A 23,515-nucleotide genomic window follows, 5' to 3' on the forward strand; every position below is an offset into this window, starting at 1 on the left:
TACGAGGGCACACAAACGCTGAGGTCGTGGAAACGAGAATGTATGCGGCAGCCAAATTCCAAAAGGTTTAGAACGCTCTCTCTACTCCCCGAAATACGCTGCGCGCCACTTCAAGCGAAAGGGACGGTGTTGCTGCAGAACGAGCGGCGTTGCTCTTGGACGAGGTTCTCCACAGACGAGAGTTCGTTTCCTCTCGATGCATGCACGAGGGAGCTCCCCGACCACCAAGAACAGAGCAGATGAGGCAGACTGATGAGAAATCAACTTTGGAAGAAGTTCGAGTCTCTCCGTTCTTTGAAGTTACCTCGGTGTGCACTGCACAGCTGATGTATGGAACCCCGTTCACGCTTTGCGCCGCCCTGACCCATTCCACAGTCGACCGGTTTTCAGTCGCTGTGCTGTTTCTTGTCAAGCGAAAACACAGAAGCGCGTCTCACCGAGTTGATGCAGACACTGCGAAGCGACAGCAACCGTCCAAAGAAGTTGCGGGTCTGCCGTAGGCGGAAGGTGCTCGTTGGTCGGTCGAGTAAAGAAGAAAGAACGGCCTCAGACGCGGAAAAAAGAACTGGAAAAAGTCCCTGCGAGCACGTCTCGAGATGGCTTGGGAAAAGACAGACAGCACAACTTCATATTGTCCGAGCCTGACGACTGCGCGAGCCTTTTCTCCTTGCAGGCAGAAGAAGACTGCATTGCCTGGAGGTGAAAGGTCGCCGGTTCGCCACCGAAAATCCAGGAAACAGTAATTCGAGGTCGCCTTTTCAGCGAAGAGACACCGCAGATTCATTTCCGCAAACCCGTGCAATGTTTAGAGTGCGAAATCTCCCGTACACACCGTGTACCAGGCTGCAGTTGATGTCGAGAGTGACACTCCCTCCAGCTTAAAGGGTGAGCGCAATGCAGCTGAGTCTCGTATGTTACGCCAACCAAGTTTCCTTGGTCTTTCGCGCGGCTGAGTCTTCTGGGTGACTGAGTATCTGCAGTAAGGCTTCGGGTGTCAGGGACAGAGGAGGTGGACCTTCCTCTTTTGTCTCCGGTTCGTTCTGCGTAGTGCTTTGCTTCCCTTTGCCTTCAGTATTGGTGGTGCATAGTTCCGCGGAAGGACTGAAGATAGAACTATTTGGTTAAAGCCATGGAGTTGATTCACACCTCGACTATCTTTGTTTCCGGATCCAAGTGTTCTTTGCTAACACACAAGAACCTTTGGTTTGCAGAGAGATTCAAGATCTCAACGAATGGTCCAGCGCGGATACACCGACACAGCTCAGCATCACTCCAACGCCTTCTCAAGAAAGGGAACTGAAGTTCTTCCCTATAAAAGCCTTTTCGTCTACTCAACGATCATTCTTGTGCCAGCGACGCAGAACCGCGAGTGCTCTCATGCTGTCGGTCTGTTTTCTCCAGCAGAGCATATTTGGCAGTTCCTGTAGAAGTAGAACCCATTGGACGCCGTGTAGGGATACCACATAGATGAAGTTAGAGAATCCGAGTCGTCGTTACCGTGACAGTAGCGGCAATTGTGATCTTTGAGAAGCAATATTTCGCCTCGACAGATGGCCAGAAACGGCTATTCGACTAGCAAGCTAGACAGGATCGAGGCCCAGCAAAAAGACGAAGCAGGTCGGTGACGTAGGCTGAGAAGGCTACCGCGCAGACACAGAGATGCGTGCACTGCATGCGCTACAGAAATGCACAGACACATCAAGAATGGACGCTCTCGTGAGCCGAAACAGACATGGTTGCGGAGCGCGAAAGCTCTTGACCAGGCTGAGGCGCGAACTTCGTCTGAAAGAGACAGACGACTTTCGTGATTCTATACATCCCAGGACGCCGCTGCCCACGGTTCCGGATCTCCTCGCGGCCGCGTCGACATGCAATCGGCGCCAAGTGTCTTGTATGCGCTGACGAGCTGTTGGCGCAGCTCCGCTCTGGGGGATCTCGGACATCTGTGTTTCCTTGGCGAAAGACGGAAGCCGAGGCTTGGACGACCTTCTCTCATCCGAGGACGCCTTCCTCTTCCTCTTCTTCTTCGAACATAAGCCGACGAACAGCCTTCGCGATATCCCCGCCCTCCATCCGCAGTGCCTTCTCCGCCACACGCGGCGGAAGAAGAAACAGGTCTTTCACTTCCGTCACCGCCTTGGGGTCCACATGCGCGAGACTGTTGTTCCCCTCTTTGCGACTCAGAGAGTCCATCAGCGCAGCGCGTTGCTGTCGAAAAGGCACACAAACGGGAGGAAGAACGGTGACAAAGACGAAGAAAACCCAGAGAAAGAGAGGCGGCAGAGATGGTCGACACAGAGAGAACGAAGGCGACAGAGAGAGAGAAACAAAAAGAGGAAGAGAGACAGAGGCAAAGAGAGCGAAAGACGAAAAGGGTGAGAGGGTACGGTGAGGCACACACACAGCGAGGTAGCGACGGCGGAAAGAGACAAAAAATAAAGAAGAACGAAGCGAAGAAGAAGCGTCTGTGATGAGTCCTATCACACTCGCTCAAGTACGCAGGAGACAAATGCGTAACTCGAAGAAACTCCGGTCTCGTCAATTCCAGCTGTGCCGCCGCACGGGCTCTCTCTAACCAAACAGCAGAACACTACAGACTCGCATGCCTTTACAAGTTGCAAAGATGCAATCTATAAAAAGAAGTGTGTTTTAGGACCTGTGTATCCAAATAAAGGAAAGGTGAGTGCACATCAAATCACGCAACAAAAGCGTTCACCTGCTTTCCTGTATCGATGCAACACAAGACGTCCTGTTAGTCAAATACCAGTATCGCTGTTCATACAGCTAATATCTCAGCATACACACCTCTACAGATGCATACGCATGCATACACATATGAATGCATATACTACACATATTAATATATATATATATATATATGCATGACGATGAATTATCTGCCATGAGGTTTTGCGTTTTCCCTCAGTCTTGTTCCGGATCGATCTTGCGTTCGTTTTCCTCCACTTTCTGCATTGACCGTTCTTGTCGAGTTGGATCCCTTTCAGTACCTGTCGCCTTTTTCATACCTTTTCGTTCATCTGCATGTCGCCTTTACCCTCGTTTGCGCGGTCGTCGCCGAGAGCAGCCAACTCTTTCTTTTCTGCTTTCCATTCTTTCTGTCCAGGTTCGGGGTGGCTTTCTCGGTCGCCAGATCCCTCGTCGTCGCTCTCAGGTCCCGCGGCAGGAGGGTCTTTCTCGGATTTTTGCGGAACCGGCACCATAGTTTCGACAGTTCTTTCCTCCGGCCTCTCCTTTCCTCCAGAAAGTCCTCTGGGAACGACAACAAAACACTCTCTCCTGTCGCTTCTCTCCACAGCAGTCTCTCTCCGTCAACAAAGACAGGTGACCCCTTTCAAGTGTTTCTTTCCCTGTGCGTCCACGCCTGCAGCAGATAAGTCATACGTCCCCGTCTTTTCCTTTCCGCTTCGTTCTGCCCACTTTCCAGTCCGTCTGCTCGCTGCTTCGCTCTAAAGAATGTCGTTCCAAGTGACGAACCGCGTTTTCCGCGTTGAACGTCTCCCGCAGGCGAATGTGAGGGGTTCTCCTCTCCGAACTTAGTGGCGACAGCTTCCAGAGAAAGGCGGAGACGCGTGCATTCACGCAGAACAAGTTCACTGGCGCGTTGAAGAGTCGCGTTCGTCGTCCTAACGAACTCGAGAGGGCAAACCCCCTTGTCCACGAAAGGGCAAAAGGAAAACGCACAACGAAATGACGGGTTACACAGTGTTTTTCCACACCAGAAAAGCTGGTCCACCTGAAATGCAACGCGGAACGTTTGGCTCACAACTTCAAATTTGGAGCTTCCGACGTGAACAAGGGTCTTTCGTGTCGGCAAAATGTGGCGAAGACTTTGTCGGCGTTGGAAAAAGCGTAGAACGCAACGTGCATGCAACGCGAGGCCATTGCCTCAAAACACGCGAAAAATCAAACACAGTGCATGCGCCAGTTGCCAACCACACATTTTTTGCCACGTTCCTGTTTGAAAAAGATTTTGTTTCATGCCCCGTTCCATACCTGAAAGTCCTTTCGATGTGTTCCTATGTATAATGCGAAGAATTTCCCCCGGTGTCCGTGTGGATGTGCTGGAAAAGTCTGTTTCCAGTGCGCAAAGAAGCTGCATTCGATTTGTCAGGCAATCTGGGTTTCTGCAGCCGTGTTTGAACAAACGAACATCCGCATCTACGTTTATACGATCATTTAGTGCGCTTTGTAGATAGACAGACGTTTTATGCTTGACCTCAGCCGCATCCACAGGAAGCACGCACGCCTTGGGAGAGAGGTGAAGCTGGAAACGAATCGAATCTCCGGATGAATGTCTTGGGCGGATGCTTTGAAGCTTTGTGTTTCTTGCAGAACACTCTAAAGCGCTCACTGACAAGCAATCGGCGCCCACAGAAACAGCCTGTGCTTCGCCTTGACGTCTACTCGGTAGTAGATCTTCGGATCTAGTGGCACCAGGAACACAAATCATGTCTTGCTTTTAAAAGCGAGAGCGAAGAAACTTGCGTCTGCCAATCCGAGAATTGTAACAGATACAGATGAAGGCTTCTGCAGTTGTGGCTCGGATGAGGCTAGAGGATCACGTGCGCTCCGAACTGTCCTTTGACGTTCGGGGTTTCATGGTTCCATCAAAGCGGAAGTCTGTTTGAAAAAAGATAAATAAATTGATTGTGGCAGGTGTTTTGCATCCGTACGGTCGCCAGAGACGCCGGGGATAACCGGCCGGATAACTACGGGAGCTCGAAACCTCGGATAGCATCAGCACCTCTATGTCGACCCATTGTCCCCTTGGTATTGAACAAGATCCAGGCAGGCACAGTAGTTCACCGTCAGATGTGATATGTGAGCTGGGTTAAGAACGTGCACTGAAAAAAATTCTGCAAAAGCGTTGCCACTTTCCCATTCCGATAGCCACTGAGATAGGAGTAACCCACTCGCTTAACCCTATATTAGATCTGCAGCTCCTGTATTCCCCCAGGGCTCTTGAAGGAACCGTGGAGTTGCATCGGTCCTTTTACACACTTTCAGATGTCTCAATAAATGCGGAGAACGCATGTGGTGGACATCGTGGGTTAGAAGGGGAGCATTATTTTGGAATAGCGTGGAGAGAAGCGAATGGCGATAAGCTGTTAAGCGCACGAGTTAGAAAACAAGCACAGTTCCGATTTCGTCCTGAGCGCTACAAGCGGTGGCGTGCCGAGGAATTGAACCAACAGGGGAACACGAGCGGAAGGTACTCACTGGGCATAAGAGGATAACGAGTTGCAAGAAATGTATGATGGAAGGAACGACAAAAGCGTGATAGACGCATGAGAAGGAAGCGGAACTTCTTATTCGTATAATCCGACGACTGCGGAACCAACTCTGAAGCCTGAGCTTGCCCTAACTGCTCTTTGTCGAGGAGCGACCGTGTCATTTTCATGCAGTTTTAATTAAACTAGGAGCCTTTATCGGAGACAGGTCTATTGGACCGTCACTTCATGAATACATGTGCATCTATTCTGACGCTTAAAATGGTATCCATAATCTGTGTAGCCCAATAACGGCAAACTCAGATTCATATATTTGTGGCAAATATATGGCAATATAAATTTCAGTTGCATAAGTAAAAGTGCGGACCACGTCCGTGGATGGTCCGCGGAAATTTTCCTCGTGGACAGGAATCCTGAAGGTCATAGGCCTGCTGCAGTTGATCTGATGGCTAAGCGCGACCTCGAGCGAGGAAAGCTCTTCAGTCTTGTGAGCTTTTGCTGAGGCAGGTGAAATGACGCGAAGAGAGAAGGCGAATACCACAAAATAAGAGATGATGCAACGCAGATTTCATTTCTTTCATGAATACGCCTTTCTCCTCGAATGTCGAAATCGAGACCCAGTGACAAGCCAGCTGGAGTGGAAATCAGACGCCTGTCGCACGACCAAGGGCTGTTTGTTCTCAGACTTTCGCTAGGACACAAGACCTAGGTGTGTCTACCTGAGAGTGGAAGACTACGGTTTTTTGAAAACAGAATATACATATTTCGAGCTTATTCCCTCTGTCGGATGGTATTCCTCGGCGATCGCTACCGACAACAGAAGACTTAGTGCTTGCACTTTTCCCATCCTAACAATCCGTGCTTCTGACGCGGTCAAATTGTGTGCTGATAGTGGCGATTACCCACTCTTAGCATAAATACACAGACGACGATTTGCACACTGTCTATGACTACGCATAGAGTTTGTCACTGTTCATTTGCCATTGCCTTGTTCCCGCAAGAGCTGCAGAATTCCGGCGCTCGTCGTTTTTCCGTTTTTCCGGTGTATGTGGCAAGCCTAGGTCGAGCATGTACTTTCCAAGGAATCTTGCAATTCAGGAAGATTTACTGTGTTCAATTTCTTCAGCACCATGCTCAAACGGAACTTACTTCCGTTTCAAGTTGGTGTTTGACATTCGCATAGCGCCGGAGAAGGACCTCTCGCGCAGCCTCTCTTGTGCGCAAGAGTTCCTGTCTGCCGCTTTCAATTCGAGCGAGCAGACCCTGCATTTCAACCTTCTGCTTTTGTTTCCAGACTTCCTCCTTCTTTTTGATCTGGGAGTCGCGGATTTTTTGCCATTCTTGCACTTCCTGCGCTTCCAACGCATCCGCCAGCTCCTTTGCTTTCCGTGCCTGGCGATAGTTTTTAGCTCTCGCATGTATCGACTCTTGTTTTCGCAGCGACAGAAGCTTCGCACTCCAGCGAGGTACACGTGGTTGCATGTCACAAGATACCCGTTCCAAGTATAAGACGAGTTCTCTGTGTTGTCTCGCCTGAAGGTCACGCTCCATTGCTGCTGTTCATAGGAGAGAAACAACAGCAGCCTAAAAAGCTGACGCGGGAGGAGAGGGTGCTCTAGGACGATGCGGTAGATCCGTCACATCTATGTTGTTCATCTTTGTTAAGTGAGAGCATGAAGTTATGGTTTTGGGCTAAGAACAGGCTTCTAGTGTTCAAACATGCACAAGCATGAAGACGGGCCTGCATATTGGACCGGAGAAGGCTGCGTCAAATCCCAAGTGGAAGTCGGTGGTAGATTTGACCGGCAAATCTGCTAACTAAATGGAGAGACGGTCACTGAATGACTCTTCAGATGTCATCACAAGCACGCGCGCATACCAACTACATTCTCATTGGGGATGCGTACATGTAACCTCTGTCGGTGCCGAGAAAACGGCTTACCGGCGTTCTCCTCGAAGGTTCGGACGTTTCTTTCCTGAGAAGAGCAGTGAACGGAGTGTCCCGATGCCTCGTTTCAGAGACAGATCATTCAGAGAACGCTGTCTACGAGAAACAGTAGTAGACGCAGCACGAAATACATACCGGTTGAATCCGTAAGAAGAGGTTTGAGCTTTTTGAGGAGACCCGGAAATTTCTGGGACCGCTGGCGTCAAGCCCAGCGTGTTACGACGGTGAAAGTGTCGAAGAAAGCTCGAAACAAAAAGTTGTTCTTCAGAGGCATAACCGGTTCTGGACAGATTCTTCGAAGCCTCGGCGGTGGCAATGAGTCATCTATCTGGACCGCCCACAGGAGCATTGCCACTGTTGTGTCAAGGCTACTCATTCAGCGGAAACTTCCAACGACACCCTTTAAGAAAGAACACAGCACCCAGACGTTTCTGAAAGAGGGCAAAACAGGACCATCCAGTGACTATATGGAAGGAGGAAAGGTGACCTTTCTCATTTTCACTTTTTGAGGTCTGTGAGGTCGGGACGATTGCATATCAGGTGCGAAACGGGGAGCGCGTACCCATGCATACTGGAATTTCACGCATTCCTCTTTGTGTGAATCGTCGACGCAGAGCCGCTGTAGCAAGTGAAGCGTCCGGAGCTGCTCGCGCCTGCTGATTTCTTCGTAAGTCTGCAGCTTATCGATGTGCAACGACACTTTCTCTGCTTCCTCGTACTCCCCTACACTCTCCAGAGCCTCCCTCCGCCGTTTCAACTGGGATAATGCCCAAGACACTGTTTGTTCGTCGACAGAAACCGGCCGGCTTTCTGGAGTCGCCGAATCCGTTTTCTCATGAATGCTGTCATAATGCCGCAGTGTCGGCCCCATGGTCCTGAGGTACCACACCCTTCAGAATGGGCGGAAATGACTTCCATAAATACCCGTTGTACAAGAGACATTCATGGATGTGGGCAGAACGTCGCAGTACCGCTTTTCTTGAAATAAAGGTTGAAACTTAGTGACCTGTTGTCTGCTTCAAACTTTTACAACTTATCCGCACACATCCAAAGTCTGATTCTGCGTCACGATGCCCTCTTACACATCGGACAGTTGAGCGCATTCTGTGCAAGTCCTCCACGATAGTCTTTCCCTTCAATTAAAGGAGCGGTGCTTGGAGCTTTTAGAGGAAAGACCAACAAACGAGGAAGGACGCAAAATGGACTGAGACCACCAGATACATGTGAAATGTTAATTTGTGAAACGAAATTATTACGGTGCTTGGAAAATTCCCAACAATGCCTGCAGGAAGTGTCGACAAAGTTCCTGCTGTGTGAGCTGCTTTCCCCGGTAGACAAACTCTCGAATCGCTTTCTCAGTGAAGGCTTCTGCGGGTCTGCTGACTGTACGCAATTGCAGTACAAAGAGTGGCAGTAGTTTCAGAGACTTTATTTCCAAGAAAATAAACGACGATTGCGTTTGGCCCACGTGACCTGTTATTCAGCAGCGATGCTTTGAGCACGTGTTTCCGGAAGCAAGTCGAACGCAGATGCGCATCAAAACAAAGCTTTGGACTGTATAGAAGAAGCGAGAAAGATCGTGTGAACGGAGGCAAGCCTATGTGCGAAAACTAATAGATTAACGTCCGGCGATTGCGATGTATGCAGGCACGCGACCACACGTGTCTCCTCATGTCAAATCAAAGCTGAAGTGCCATGCGGAGCAGTTGATACCAAAGAGTCTGTATTTGGACTTCGCTTTCCACCTTGGATTGTTGCTTTTTTCTGTTTCCATACGTTGTGTGCGCGTGCTTGCTTTTCCAGCCTTAGCTAGTTGGACTTGACGCTTTGGGGCTGCACCCTACGTGCATGCTCGACTGGCTTCGCTGGAGGATGTGACATAGATCATCACCGTTTTCAGCAGAAACATGAGTCTAACAGAAAAGACACTTGCTCATCTTTGTCTGTATCTTCCTGCGACTTGGGGCGAAATTCAGCTGCCTTGCATACCCTGTCTTTCGTTTCGTTCTTGGAACCATATGTGCTATCCAAAGCATGCGCGCAGGCGGAATTCTTCAGACATCGCACAGAATGCCGTTTAGTGCCCAGCTCAAAGCGGTAGGTCTCCAACTTATCGAATTTCAGCTGTGCCACTACACAAGCTTGAGACAGCGCATTTGCACATCGGCATCGAAAGGAGGGGCATTCTTCAATGCCTTTTCATCTGGAACTTTTGAAACGCTTGGGAAAACCAAGGATCGGAAAAAAGAGGGATTTCCATAAGTCGTATCGGGTCTCGGAGGGGCTTCACTAAAACGAGGGGAAAGAAACTGTTTGCACTTGACTCTTCTGTGCCACCTGCGATGCAGTATAATCAGCTGGTATTCAAAAGTGCCCACAATTGCTCCATGGCTGTCAGGCAGTCTGTACCAGGTCTAACGGCCTCAAGAAAGCCGCGTCTTTCCGGAGTTGATTTTGCTGGTAATACTTTTAACACCACGAAACGTTTTTTTGACGCAACAACGCAGACGATTGAGCTGTAGTCCCTTCCAACTGTATGTCGGATACGGTTCAAAGTTAAGTACTACCGACCACGGAAGCGATGAAATCTAATATGTGAAACCGATAATGGACACAAGACCAACACACGTGCGGGCAAACAAGCTACAGCAATCGGCTCCGCTGCGCCAGAGAACAAAAGTGCTTTCAACATACGTCGTGACATTATGACGTTCATCTTCTGAACGAAAAGCCAGATCGCGAAAGACGCACCCTGTATCATTTGGCAACAAGCACGCATACGCAACACAAGTGAGCAAAGGGTGCAGCGCAACGAAGTTGGACACACAAAACCCAGTTTTGAAACCTGCTGTGTCCCTCGTCGTTGAGATCGCTACTAACCATAATGAGTGTAGCCGAAGAAACATAGAACAGAACCGTTCGCAATCGACAATGGAAGTTGTAGGGCGGTAACACGACAAAAAGACAGGCACGCCAAGACAGCCAAGCCCCATCAACTGTCCCAGACGGGGGCGACTTTTCAAAAGAGCTTGGGGGGAAGATGGTTCTAGGAGATTTACCAAGAGAAACAAGAGAATGCGCTTTCGTTTTTTTACAGCTCACTCCGTCTTGACGGAAAATGGTGGGTTCTGCGTGACACAGGTATTGTGCAACTGATTTTTTTTCAAAGGACAAACAGCACGTCTGGCTTCCATGCACACTTCGCCTCGCTTGTCCCAATTCTTCCATTTCTTTCTACCCTCCTTCCTCGCTATCATTCACTCGTCCTTCCCAGCTTCTTGCCTGCCTGTCAAAGGCTCCGCTTCTCTGTAGCACAAGTGTGCTTTTCGCCCCTGTCTCTTCTTCACCCTCTCTGCTTCTCCTTTTCTTTGCTCGTCCTCTTCCTTGTGCACTGTTCACTGTTGGGATATCACTGGGGCTCTCTCAATCGTGACCAAGCACTGTCTGCACGCTTCACTTTTCTGCACGGCAGTAGGCTTTCTTGAATCCCTCTTCCAAGCATTCGCTTGCTCTGCCTTCTGGGCACGCTTCTCCCTCGCAGTTCCATTCCAAAACCGCAGACGCTTGCACAGACGTCAAAATCTGCCTAACACCACGTCACATTTGTCTGTTTCCCCGTCAAGGCCGACATATCCAGATTCAAGCATTGGCCGGCTGTCTCAGAACACTTGAACACCGAAAACTGCAAAGTCAGTGGCCGCAACGTTTGTTGCCCCCCCCCCCCCCACTTCGGGTTTACCCAGGCGACCAACGACGTTTACACGACTTTTGGGCACAAACATCTGTACGAGCATTCTATATATTACGCTGAGCGCTTTCTGGCACTGAAGAGCGTGCTGCATCTAGAGATGCATTGCTATCTTTACGTATGTATCGATACACTCAGAGTCGACAAGAGAGTCAGACTTTGGCATCCGTCGCTTCTCTTCATGTTGCCACACTTCGTCAGGGTCCGTGCCTCCAAACTATAAACTGCTCTACGTGCACTGTGTGCAGAACTCGACGAAGCATAAGTCTAGATCGTTGCATGCATAGGGATAAAGCACGGCTCGTCTCGATATGTGTTTGTTTTCCTTGAAGGATAAATCCGTGCCGACAAAGCAAAAAACACTCGAGGACGACGCGTTTAAAAACACAGTTCGAGGCATTGCGAGTAATCGTGCCTAGAGGAGCACTCGATCTCGGGAAGGTGTCTTTGCATGCTCTATAGCGCCTCTCTCTGTAGAAATATTCCTATCAGTTCACACGTGTACGTGCATGTTCTGAACTGCACAGAACTGCAGATTTCGGTACTCTCTTAGGTCAGTGAGTGTGGAAAGAGTGAACTCGTTTTATCTTCGCGAACTGCGAGGAAAACTGTTCCGCCAGGTTCAACAGGTGCTTCTACTAGAGCGTCCTTTCCCGTGTGCTCCTGCGAACTGCGGTTTCTTCCACGAAACACCGTCGCTCTGCACAATGATCAACACACAAATAAGTGAGCACGCACGTCATGAGAAAAAAACTGCAAAACTTCAACGTTGGGCGTTTTCCAGCGCTTCTTAGAGGCGCTGGGAGGGAGGTGACAGCAGGGAGAGAAGCGCATGCAAGACCTGTTTTCTGCCGTCTTCGTCTGCGCGTGGACGGTTGCGTTTGCTTCTCCGCCGTTGTCCTGGGGAGTGTTGGCACACCGGTTTCCCTCTTTGGGGTTGGTCTGCATGTCCTCGATCCCACTGAGAAATGCTTTTTTCCCCGAGTTCCTCGCGAAAAACGGGAGTGGGGAAGGCTGGGTGAGACGCCCTTGTTCTGCTGTCTCGACAGGCACGCCTTTCTGGGGACGGATTGGGGGGCGTTCTTCGCGTGCGCCAAAACCAAGATTCCCCTTTCCCCTTTCTCCCTCATTTCACTTAATTTTTTTCTTTTGCACCGTTGACTCCTGTAGCGACGTCTTCGCGGCTACGAGGCGTTTTTTCGTAAACATACCTTCCGCAAACAAGCCGGAGAGCAGACGGGGGTGCCTCGCGTGTCTCTGAGAACGTGAGACGATTCTGCCGCCTGCGGAGACACCGAGGGAGGCAGAGTTCCTTTTTTTGTCAGATTTCTAGTCCCCGGGAGTTCTTTCGCGTCCGGTTGCGCCCACGCACAGCTGCGAGACAACTCGACGACGCCAGACGGCGCTTTTGTTTTTCGTTTCCCCCTCTCGTCCCCTGTTTTTTCGCTTCCCTCCTCACCAGAGAGAGGGGCGCTTTTTTTTTATCTCTCCCTCCGTTCGTTCTCTCGCTCTCTCACTCTTTGCCCTGTATTCCAGACACCCACCACACAAAGGGGCGAAATATACATGCAGGCTCTTCCTCCAGTCCCTTTAGCCACACATTCGTTTAGAATCAATCTATGTCACTGGAATCAAATGGATTCACAAGTCAGACCTCTTTTCCGGTCTCTTCCACGTTGTCTCGTCTGGTACCTTTTTGTGAGCTTCTTGAAAAGAAACGGTTTGTGTTGATCTCAGAAAAAAGTGAAAGACACATGCAGGCAGGAGCAGCAGTCGACGATTGTCTGAGGCTGCACTTGTGCAAATGCTTCGAGTTCTGTGTTCGCCCAAGGTGACGCGAAAGCGCTTTCTTTTCTCGAGTGTTGTCTGAGCAGACACTCGAAACTCCTTTCAGGCTGCATGTCTCCCTGTTTCCCCGCATTTCTCGCCTCTCACGAACCTCTGACCATTCAACTCCCCCGTTGTCACTTTTTTGTGACCCTCCATCTTCGCTCTTCTGGACCTATTTGTCCTGTTTTCTTCCCTTCCCTTCCCGTTCCTTGATATATTTCTCTCTCTTCAGTCCTTCTTCTGCAGCTCGAGGTCTCCACTGTTTCGTGTCCTCTCTTCGAACCATGTCGGCGCGCTGTGTCGATTGGAAGCGGTACTTGTACAACGGAGGAAAGAGCGCCCCTGTGCAGCAGGTAAGCGGCTTGCCGCGAATTCCTCGGGCGCGGAAGCTGGCGGATGAGTTGCTGGGTCTGAACGATGAAGAGAATCCGAACCAAAAGCAGAGTGCGCAAGACGGAGAGGATGAGAAGCCGTTGACGCCCAGCTCGGCGCGGCCCTCGGATACGTCGCGTCGGCTGCTCACGCCCTGCGCCTCCCAAGGCTCCTCGCCGCCTCAGGACCAGCAGAGACACCTGGACCAGACGCGAGGGCGCGAACAGACAGACAGAGACAGAGACAGAGAGAGAGACAGGAGACTCAGAGAGAGAGACTGGGAGACGGAGAGGGACATAGAGAGAGGACCGGAACGGGAGAGAGGATGGGGACGGGAGAGGATGGAGGCGCGAGAGCGGAGCGACGGATGGTCACTCTCGGGACTTCCCGCTCAGAGAAGAAGAGAGGGAAGAGAGGCCAGAGGGTCTCAAGACGGCTGGAGAGACAGAGCACAGGAAGGCCGCTTCTCCCCTTCACCTCGAACTTCACCTCGACCGCGTGACCCACTTGGAGCGGATCTTGGAAGCGTTTCGGGGACCTCGACTGTCCAACCAGAAGACTTGTCTTCGTCAAAGAGCACGGAGAGAAGAGAACACTGCGAGAGTTCTGCAGTCCATCGAGGGGAACGCGTGGTCGAGAAAGACCGCGCAGCAGGGAAGGACACAAGAGAAGTTTCCAGAGAGACAAGAGACGAAAGGAGAACTCCAGCGATGCCAAACACCGAGAAACATGGAGAGTGCGTTTCGGCTGTCGAGACAGCCGACAAGTGCCTCACTGCTTCCTCGCATGCATCTTCTCCCTCTGTTTCCTCTCTCTCCTCTTCTTGGAGAGGAGAGACTGCGCTGAGAAACAGCGAGACACAGGCCACAGCCAGCGAGGCGTGCAGAGACGGTCCTGCACCAGGAGACGCTTCTGAGTCTTTCTGCAGCAGTTCAGCGGGTCGGCTGACATGTCTCCACTCGTCCTTCTCGGCGCGTCCTGCAAAGGCGAGCTTCGGGGAGGCTGGCCGACATTTCGCGCACTCGAACGCGCCATGGGCCGCAAGACAGCGTCTTCCGTCCTTTGCTTCGCCTTCGCGGTTGGAGTTGCAGGGCGAGAAGAGGAAGGCCGAAGAAGGAGAGAAGCGCGCTTCGTCACCTGCGAGTGTGAAGGTGAAGAAGCCTCGGCGCGAGGGCGAGAACGCGCCTGCAGATGCGCCGTCCAAAGCAGAGAACGCGGAGCCTGGAACTCCGGGGAAAGCCGAGACCTGCGGTGTCGATACCCCCGAGAAGGGAGGGGACCAGCGGGGGGCTCCGAGCGAGGCGTCGTCGCCGAGCGTGAAGCGACTTCGAGGGAAACGGCGTCGCCTCATTCGCGTCGGATCGCCGGGATCGAGTGACGACGAACTCCCTCGTCGACCGTCTCTTTCTCTGACTTTGAACGGATGCCCTGCCGATTCCCACCGACCCATGGACGCGTCTGTCGATGTGTCAGGGAATCACGAGACCGAGGGGCCTCTGGCGTGTACAGACAGAGGTCCGCAGTCTGCTCAGAAAGCACCCGTGTCTGTTCATGTCGCTGCAGAGAAGAGGCGTCCGTCTCCAGAGGAGGTGCAGGTGTCTTCTGAAGCAGGCAAGACGCGGAGTCGTGCTTCCGGAGTGCCTGCGTCGTCTCGACTGGCGTCTCCGAAGGCTGCTTCGCTGCGAGGGTCGCTGGGATCTGGCGACGCACGGTCGCGCCTCCAAGTTGAGGCTTCGGAGAGCTCGTCGTCATCGGAGAGCAGCGACGAAGATGATGCACTGGAGGCGCTCCAGGACTGTCTCCGGGAAAGCACCGAAATGACTTCGCGCCTCGTGCAGGCACTCGGAGGCGCGGAGAGCGGCACGCAACGCGACGTCGCCGAGAAGATTGGGCGGGGTCGGTGTCACCCAGAGAAGTCTTTCGCCTTGCCTGCAGATCTGCGCGAGCACACATCTTCGGTGGCGGATCGCCTCAAGGAGTATCAACAGTGTGGCGTTCACTGGCTCCTCACGCTCCACGAGTCGAATCGCAACGGTATTCTGGCGGACGAGATGGGGTTGGGGAAGACCGCGCAGACATGTGTCTTCCTCAACTACCTGTACCAAAGCGGCCGAGTCTCGAGTCCGACGATCATCGCGGCGCCGGCCTCGCTGCTCGACAACTGGATGCAGGAGTTGGAGGCCTGGGCGCCGTTCCTCGCCCCCGATCGGGTCCTCAAGTACCACGGAAAGCAGATGGAGCGCAGAGAGATGGCGCTCCAGTTCCTCGATGCACTCGACTCGGAGGAGAAAGTCCTCGTCTTGGTGACCTCCCTCAACACGCTCACCTCCAAGTGGGACGTCCAGTATTTGAAGCAAATTCGCGAGGTCGCCTACCTCGTGGTCGATGAGGCGCACTCGCTGAAAAACAAAGACAGTCTCGTCTACAGAAAACTGAACAGAACCCTCAAGTGCGAACGACGACTCCTGCTCACTGGGTACGTGAAAAAGGCTCGAAGAAGGATTCAGCAGCGAGAGTAGTCGCTGAACGCGTAAAAACGCCACTCACAGAACAGACCGCAGGGAGGGTCGCACGAGGCTGCGACGCAAGAGCCCCGCAACTCTTCAGCGAGACTTTTTTTGGCTGGAGGGACCTCTTTTTGGTTTCGCCTTCAAAGCGGTCGCTCTGGAATCGAAGTGAGGCGGGTACAGACGCGGAGTGCCTTCGGGATGTCTCCTGGAGGCTTGAGGAGTTTTTCACCTTTTGAAACTGCATGTGCGGCGTGTGACTTGTTCGTCTGTGCAGATCCCCAATCCAGAATCGGACTCTGGAGCTCCGCAACCTCCTGCTCTTCCTCATGCCCTCGGTCTTCGACGGAGACTCTCTCGACCTCGCCCTCAAGGCCTTCTACCGCCAAAGTCGCCGTCAGAAAGCCGCTGAACAGCGCAGACAACGCCGGCTAGCTTCACCGAGTGCAGGCTCCGCTCGAGATTCTCCCAAGACCGCCGATGCACACACGACGGAGGTGTCAAGCGAAGTTCTTCAGACTGAGGGAGATTCCGCCTCTTCACCCTCTTCTCCGAGCTCTTCCTCTTCCTCTGCCGCCGCCTCGTCTTCAGTACTTGAGGCCGGAGGTGAAATATCTGCGCAGGGAGAGTGTTCGCCTTCTTCGCGGGAGGGAGTGGCGGAGAGTCGAAGTTTGCTGGACGAGCTGACGAGCGGCGACTTCGCTTCAGGACTAGGGTCGGGGCAAAGTTTGCCTTTGCTCGATAAAAAAGACAAAGCTGCGCTAGGGAAGGAGGAACCGTGTCAGCAAGCTGCAGAGGTGGAGTGTCTCCAACGCATCTTGTCGCCGTTCATCCTGCGTCGCCTTAAAAACGAAGTGCTGGGCTGTCTCCCGAAGAAGAAGAACGTCGTCCTCAGATGTGAAATGCAGGGCCGACAAAGGGAACTCTACATCCAAGAAATCAAAACCTGGGAGTCCGAACTCACACGCTCTCTCGAAAAACTCACCTCCGAACTCACAGGGAGTCTTCCGCCTTCCCCTTCCTCTTCTGCTTCCTCTGCGTCCTCTTCTTCTGCTTCCTCTGCGTCCTCTTCTTCTGCCTCTTGTTCTTCTGCAGCAGAGACGGCGAGAAGCGGGGCGAGTGCCGTGTCGGAGAAAGAGAAGCCGTCGAGTGTGGAATCTCTGGACAGTGGGAACTCTGAAGGACCTTCGCTTTCTCCCGACTCCTCGACAGCGGAGAAGCCGCAAGACGAAACGCAGCTCGTCGGAGAGAAGCGCGATAAGTCGAGGTCGACCGACCGAGTTTCGAATGGCGTAGAAGAGGGAGAGAGTGCGTCCCCAGATGCGCCGGACTCCTGCTCTGGAGACTCCGGAGAGGCGCATGCGTCTGAGAAAGGAGAGCGAGGAGCCGTGGGCTGGCGTGCAGAGGGCGAGGCTGTGGGTGACGAAGGCGAGAGAACAGCGGGGGGCCTTTGTGAAGAAACGAGGGGAGAAAAGGGAGCGAAGGGAGAAGCAGCGCCGGCATCGAAAAAGAAGTTCGTCAATTCTCTTCTCGCGCGCCTGAGACGCATTTGCAATCACCCGGTACTCATGCAGGGCGCCTACACAAACGAACAACTCGAGGTACGAACCCAAGTGCAAAGAAGTGCATGCAGAAAATCGTGTGAGCGTCCACTTTTGTCGTCTGTATCAACGAAGAAGTAACGAGAAAAAGGAACGCATGCAGACTTATGCAGTCTCTTCTACTTTCTGTGTGTGTTCCTTGTGTCACACGTGAGCATCAAACCAAAGTTCAGATCCTTGGGAAGACAGGAGATGTGATTAACCGAGTAAATGCGCCAGTCTTTTCTTCGTACTGAAGTCAGCCCGGACTCACGACAATCTCCCCCAAGTCGGGGGTCAAGCAGGCACAAGACGTACAAGACTGGAGCACCTCCAGATACGGATTTCAATCATCTTCTGTGCACATGCATATATACACATGTATATAAACACATATATATAAACATATATATCAACATATATATCAGCATATATATCAGCATATATATCAACATATATATCAATATATATATATATATTTCTTTATACTTTGAACAGAGGTTCGTCTCCAGGGGAGCAGCGTCTGCGCACTCTGGTCAACTCAGAGATTGCGTGGAGCTGGGTCTGCATTTGATGAACAGGGCGTTTAGTTGGCGCAGAGTTGTGCTTTTGGGGGGAAGGAACTCGGAAGTCTGTGGTCTCGAACGTTTCTTTTGACGGCTTCAAGACTTTGGGTTTCCCACGGCTTGGACGGGGTGTCTCGGCAGCGCGTTTATTGCTTTTTCGCAGGAAATCACTCGCCATTTCTGGCTCCGCGTCGACGGATTCAAAGGAAATCCACGAGAGAAAGTGGACTTGGAAATCCGGAAGTGGAGTGACTACGAAATCCACCAGGTTCGAAGTCTCGTCCGATAGTGCATGCAGAACAATCGCGGCGTTCTCCAACACAAACAGCATCCGGCCACAGCTACGCAGAAACGGGTCTCTGCGTTGAAAAATGTGCTCGCAAAGGCGTAGTCGTCTGTGTGAATCGAGAAGTATCTGGTGGTGTAACATGACAGTGTTCTCTCTTCATAAGACTCTGTCTCTGTCTCTTCACTCACTTTCTCTCGCAGGGACGCGACTTCTACATTTGCATATTCCATCTGCATATATACATATATATACAGATATAGACAAATAGATAGATACTGATATATGTTTCTATGTGTGTACATGGACATCCGTAGATATGTGTGTACACGTACATATCTTTATGTATCTGTGAATACACACCTGCACATATATTTACATGTATGTGAATGTGTGTGCGTAGGTGTATGTAGCATTTTTTAAGAGTCGAAAGTTTGCTTGGTTCGGTCTGTGTCTGCTTCCAGGCGATTCAGCAGCAGATTTCTCAGGGAGACTCTCGCCTCGCTCATCTTTCGCTTCCCAAGGAGATGATCATGGACAGCGCGAAGATTCGGTGCGTCCAAAACTCTCAACTCTTTTACACTTTCTGCATTCTCAAGAGAGACTTTTTTCGGAACCCAGCATTCAACGAGTTACACATAAAATACAAGCTTCGTCGCTGTATATGCACGCTTGTGAGTACACCGTTCTGCGCGAATGCATATATATATATATATATATATATATATAAATGTGCTGTATGGTTGAATGTATGCATACTCATAAACGCCCACATGCATATATATATATATATATTATCCATGTATCTGGAGAGTACTTGCACGTTTTCTGTTGATGTGCCTTCGTGCTAATTTCTTTGTATACATACATATATATATATATACGTTTATATATATATATATATGTAGGGTTGCGATTTCGTCTTTTTTTATCAGGAAGATGATAGAACTTGTTTCGGAGATCAAGAAGAAGGGGGAGAAGGCTCTGATTTTCAGTCAGTACACGACGTACTTGGACGTGGTGGAGGAGAGCCTGACGACGTTCTGCGGCGACATTGGCAAATGTCGTCTAGACGGTTCGACAGCTGTCGAAGATCGCCAGGCGCTGGTTGATGACTTCAGCACAAATCCGGATCTAACTATTTTCCTGCTCTCCACCAAAGCCGGAGGACAAGGCCTCAACCTCACTGCTGCGCGCACGGTCATTCTGATGGACCAGGTGAACAGAATACGACTCGTCTCATTGTATTCCCGCGTACTACAATCGGGAGGTCACATGCGTGCATGTTTATAAAAATGCATATATATATATATATATATATATATATATGCACATGAGTGTAGCTGTACGTGGAGGTTCCCGCAATGCGTGGGGGGTGAGGGGCACGACAAGAATCGAAAGAAAATGCAGTGTGGCAGGAATATGGGCGCATGCACGTATTCATATATGCGTGTAGGTATACGTATGGAAATATATATATACATATATATATATATATATGTATATGCACATATCTAGGCACGAGTGTATGGGTGCAGAGCATCTGCAGGTGTATTTGTGTATTTGTATGTGATTGTATTTTGTGACTGGGCATCTGTCTCTCTATCATCTATCTATGCACATACGTATATAGATGTATATATATATATATATATATATATATAGTCGGATGCATGTCTGTGCCTGTGCGGGTGTATTTGTAGGTGGTTGTATTTTGTTAGTGGATATGTTGTGTGGGGAGAAACGCGACAGAGGTCGTTCTTTGCCAAGTTGTGGTGTGTGCTTTCGGACGAGAGAAAAATTTGCCACGCTTTCTGTGAGCCGTTGTTTTTTTTCAGGACTGGAACCCGCAGAACGACAGACAGGCTGAAGACAGAGTTCACCGTCTTGGTCAAACGCAGGACGTCACAATTTACCGACTTTGCTGCAGAGGCACCGTCGAAGAATCCATTCTCAAGGCAAGCAGATTGAAGTTAACCTTACAAACGCCAATATATATATATATATATATATAAATATGCATATTTATGTTCTGTTCGCATAGCAACACAAACGTGTGTACTCTTTTCCGCATACTTTTGCATCTGTACGGTCTGGTGCATGTCGGGAGGTCTAGGTGGACATCTACCGGTAAACTTGTGCGTGTGCGACTGTTCTCAGTGCTGCCAGGCGAAACTCGACCTCGACGTTGCATTCGGCGGCAACAGCGAAGTGCTTCAGGCGGCGATTCTGCAGGTGAGTTGGGAGAAATTCTCGGCATCCTCGAACGCATTATGACTGCATATTTGACGAAAATATGCAGCTATTTTAGTCGTTGAAATTGTGGTAGAAATCGGCAGAAAAGACCCTGTTCCCTGTTGCCGTATGCTCGCTTCTCACCCTCCAACTCACGACAAACACCTTAGCAAAACAACAGGTACCAAGCAAGGAAAAAACGCTGCAAAGCATGTATGTGACAAGACAACTGCCTCTCAGAAATTCCGTAGATTCTTCATTCATTTCAAGCCCCATCTTCACTGCACACCTCAAACGTATATCTACGCCTGTGCATTTATATACAACTCTCTCTCTCTCTATATATATATAAATGTATATCCTTCTACATACGTATGTATGATTACACACGTGGGAATGTATACAATGGTATCGATGTGTGTTTACAGACGTATATGTATATGTATATATATATATATATATACGCATGCATGTGTACGTGAGTGACAATGTATTTGTGTTTACTTGTTTGTACGTCCGTTCATTGTGTTCGTACGCATTGAGTTATTGCGCATTTGTAGAGCAGAACAGTCCCTCTGGGTGTCTCCTTTCTCCGTGGTCTTTGTTTCGCGCGATGCGTGCGTCACCAGACGGTAACGAGGGGCAGAAAGAGAAGAGAAGGCGACAGGGAACGAATCGGAAACAAGAAAGGAGTTTGGATGGTCTGTCTGTGTTTCAACTGCGCGAAGTCTGCCTTGCGGAGTTTCTTCTGCAGGACTCTTTGAATGTTCTGTCACGCGAGGACGCGCTCGACAAATCGAAGACTTGAACCGGATGCCCTCCCCATCGTGTCCTCTCTTCCGCCGTCCATACACACACTGTCCAAGCATGTGCCGGACTCCGTTCCTAAAAAAACGTTCGTGAAAGGATGTACTTAAATTCGTAGAAGCATAAAGACGTACATGAACATGATTGCATGCAAGCAGATGTAGACGGAGGTGACCTTGAAACGTACCGTGGAAACAAGTCGTGCACTGAATAAAGAACCTGTGGAATTTCTGTTGTGGCATTCTGTCCAGAGTCGAGCAGCAGCTGCGACCGTCCTTGGGGCTGTACATACACCCGAGAGGCCGCTGCGGTCCTGCGTCGCTCCGCAGCCGGATGTTTCTGCGCGCACCGAGACGGGGGGGGGGGAACACTTGTGGATTCGTGGATTTCTGCAATTGGGTTTTTGTGCTTTTCTGTACATGCGCCGCGCGGCCGCCAGCTGGCGCAATATGTTCGTAACTCGGTGAATTCGAGCGATTTTCCGCGAAACTTCCCCAAACGGGGAGAGACTGTCGTTGCTTCCGTGTGTGCATGGGGCACCTCCATCGACTGGGGGCCTCAGTCGCTTCCGCTTATGTTGCAAAGTGTGCAAGCCTTCTACAGCGTATACATCGAGCATCTCCTGTGTGTCGTTTCATTGACACGCAAGGCCCCGCATCAGCGAGAACGAGGCTTTCGTAAACATGCAAAGGTTTATTTTCGTATGACATTCTTTCGTGGTAACGCATTGTCAGACACATATTTCTATATGTATACATATGCATATATATATATATATATATATATATATATATTTATAGGCGTGTATATATATGTACATACTCAGATGTAAGTATATAGGTACGTCGAAGGACGTTGAGGGCGAGAAGAAGCAAATTTGTTGTATTTGTTGATTGTTGAACGGTTGAATGGCTTTTCGTGGTCATCCAAACCTTGTAATCAAGAGGCGTTTCTCGCGCATGCAGCGGCTCCAGTGCTCAGCAGTCACAGAAAGCACGGTCTGTTTTTCTATTAGCTGACAGATGAAATTTTCACGGATACAAAGCAGTTCCACTAAGTTTGCGTCTTCGGGCGCTTCCTTCTCCTCGACATTTTCTTCTCTCGTCCTTCTCTTTCTCCTCTGTCCATACCAGCGTTTGTTCTCTCTTCGCTCCTTGTTTTCTTTACCTCTTTTCTCTGTGTTGTTCTCTGCAAATCTTCCCTCACACGCGGCATCTGTCTTTCCTCGACGACACACATCCTCTGTCCCAAAGCGCTTCTTTTACCCCCTAACACACGGCGGTACCCGAACATCTGCCGAGCAGCTCTCTCGCATGTAATCACATTTCCGCATTTCGAACACAGTTATCCATATATATATATATATATATATATATATATATATATACGATATTTGTACCTGTAGGTTTGACTGTACATACACGCAATTGTGTATAGCAACGTTCGCAGAAAATGCAGCTGTATGTGCATATATGTTCATACAGAAATCTATGGAACTCGTGTGAGGCATTCTACCTACAAAACTACATACACAACTATGTATTTTACACATACTGAGTATGAATAGATTTTTATATTCTACACAGGGTGTACAAGAAACTGTTGCTTCTTGGGAAGTCTCGATCGCTATTTTCGAAATCTGCTCGGTATTTCTACGAAACACTGGCAAGCAGGGGGAGAAACAAAAATCTCCCTTCGGCCCAGAATTGGTACCGAAAAAGCAGAAATTCGCTGCATCCTTCCCAACCTCTCCCTCGTGCGTAGGTACACCCGCACACGCTGCAAGTCTCTGGAAAGCTTTTCAGTTGACGAAGGACACCCTTAGCACACATCGCATATAGTCAAGAACATCTCTGATCTCACTACATCATATGCATGCATTAATATACATATTCGAATACGTGTACTTACATGTACAAGCACATCTACAAAAAGGATACATACGTATATATGTGTAGAAGGTAGAGAGCGAAGAAACGTCGTGGTATTTTCTTGTGTGACTCTGTCGCTTTTTAAAGCTCAGCACGAAGAAAACGTGACGTGTCATCCAATGCAGACAAAGAGAGGTCTCCGGTGCAAATGGAACATTGGACTCCACGATGCGCAAATACCTCGTTACTCCAGAAGGGAATGCACAAAAGAGAAACGACTGAGAGGGTGGGATAGAGGACGAGGTCCGTGAACCCGTTAGTGCGGGGTTCGCAAGTGCGGCATCTCTTTTCTTGTCCGGAGAGAGAAGTGCCGTTCTGCTTCCAACTGCTTTCACTAGCAGCCGTTTTGCCCACCTTTATCTCCCCCCCTCCTCCCCCGCATTTCTCTCTATCGGTAGGTGTCTGCCCGAAAATCTCCCGAGTCTTCTTTCTTTTTCGGTTTCCGCCGTGGAG

The 23,515-nt window shown here is 50.2% G+C and overlaps 2 protein-coding genes across 2 annotated transcripts; one reads left to right on the forward strand and one right to left on the reverse strand.

The window, feature by feature from the left end:
• Positions 1-1,450: 1,450 nt before the first annotated feature.
• On the reverse strand, positions 1,451-3,840 carry TGME49_229450 (hypothetical protein). Its single transcript, XM_002367848.1, has 2 exons — positions 3,027-3,840; positions 1,451-2,208 (listed from the first exon to the last, which is right to left on the reverse strand). Exons 1-2 carry the CDS (start codon positions 3,219-3,221, stop codon positions 1,993-1,995), a joined length of 411 nt encoding a protein of 136 aa, XP_002367889.1. The 5' UTR covers positions 3,222-3,840; the 3' UTR covers positions 1,451-1,992.
• A 9,096-nt stretch (positions 3,841-12,936) lies between these two features.
• Positions 12,937-21,905, forward strand: TGME49_229460 (SWI2/SNF2-containing protein). Its single transcript, XM_018780234.1, has 8 exons — positions 12,937-15,626; positions 15,935-17,258; positions 17,967-18,071; positions 18,554-18,642; positions 19,025-19,307; positions 19,928-20,047; positions 20,250-20,324; positions 21,079-21,905. The coding sequence occupies exons 1-8, from the start codon at positions 13,063-13,065 to the stop codon at positions 21,130-21,132; spliced, it is 4,614 nt and encodes a 1,537-aa protein (XP_018636908.1). The 5' UTR covers positions 12,937-13,062; the 3' UTR covers positions 21,133-21,905.
• Positions 21,906-23,515: the final 1,610 nt, after the last annotated feature.

The sequence above is a fragment of the Toxoplasma gondii genome, chromosome VIII (assembly GCF_000006565.2).
Source record: "Toxoplasma gondii ME49 chromosome VIII, whole genome shotgun sequence".
Classification (NCBI taxonomy): Eukaryota; Apicomplexa; class Conoidasida; order Eucoccidiorida; family Sarcocystidae; genus Toxoplasma; species Toxoplasma gondii.

Excerpts from the sequence above, each read along its gene's own strand:
- TGME49_229450 (XM_002367848.1), bottom strand. The coding sequence starts at position 3,221 with ATGGTGCCGGTTCCGCAAAAATCCGAGAAAGACCCTCCTGCCGCGGGA. Across the intron at positions 2,209-3,026 it reads ACATGCAGATGAACGAAAAG|CAACGCGCTGCGCTGATGGA; the intron begins GTATGAAAAAGG and ends CCTTTTCGACAG.
- TGME49_229460 (XM_018780234.1), top strand. The coding sequence starts at position 13,063 with ATGTCGGCGCGCTGTGTCGATTGGAAGCGGTACTTGTACAACGGAGGA. Across the intron at positions 18,643-19,024 it reads ATGGACAGCGCGAAGATTCG|GAAGATGATAGAACTTGTTT; the intron begins GTGCGTCCAAAA and ends TTTTTTTATCAG. Across the intron at positions 20,048-20,249 it reads TCGAAGAATCCATTCTCAAG|TGCTGCCAGGCGAAACTCGA; the intron begins GCAAGCAGATTG and ends GACTGTTCTCAG.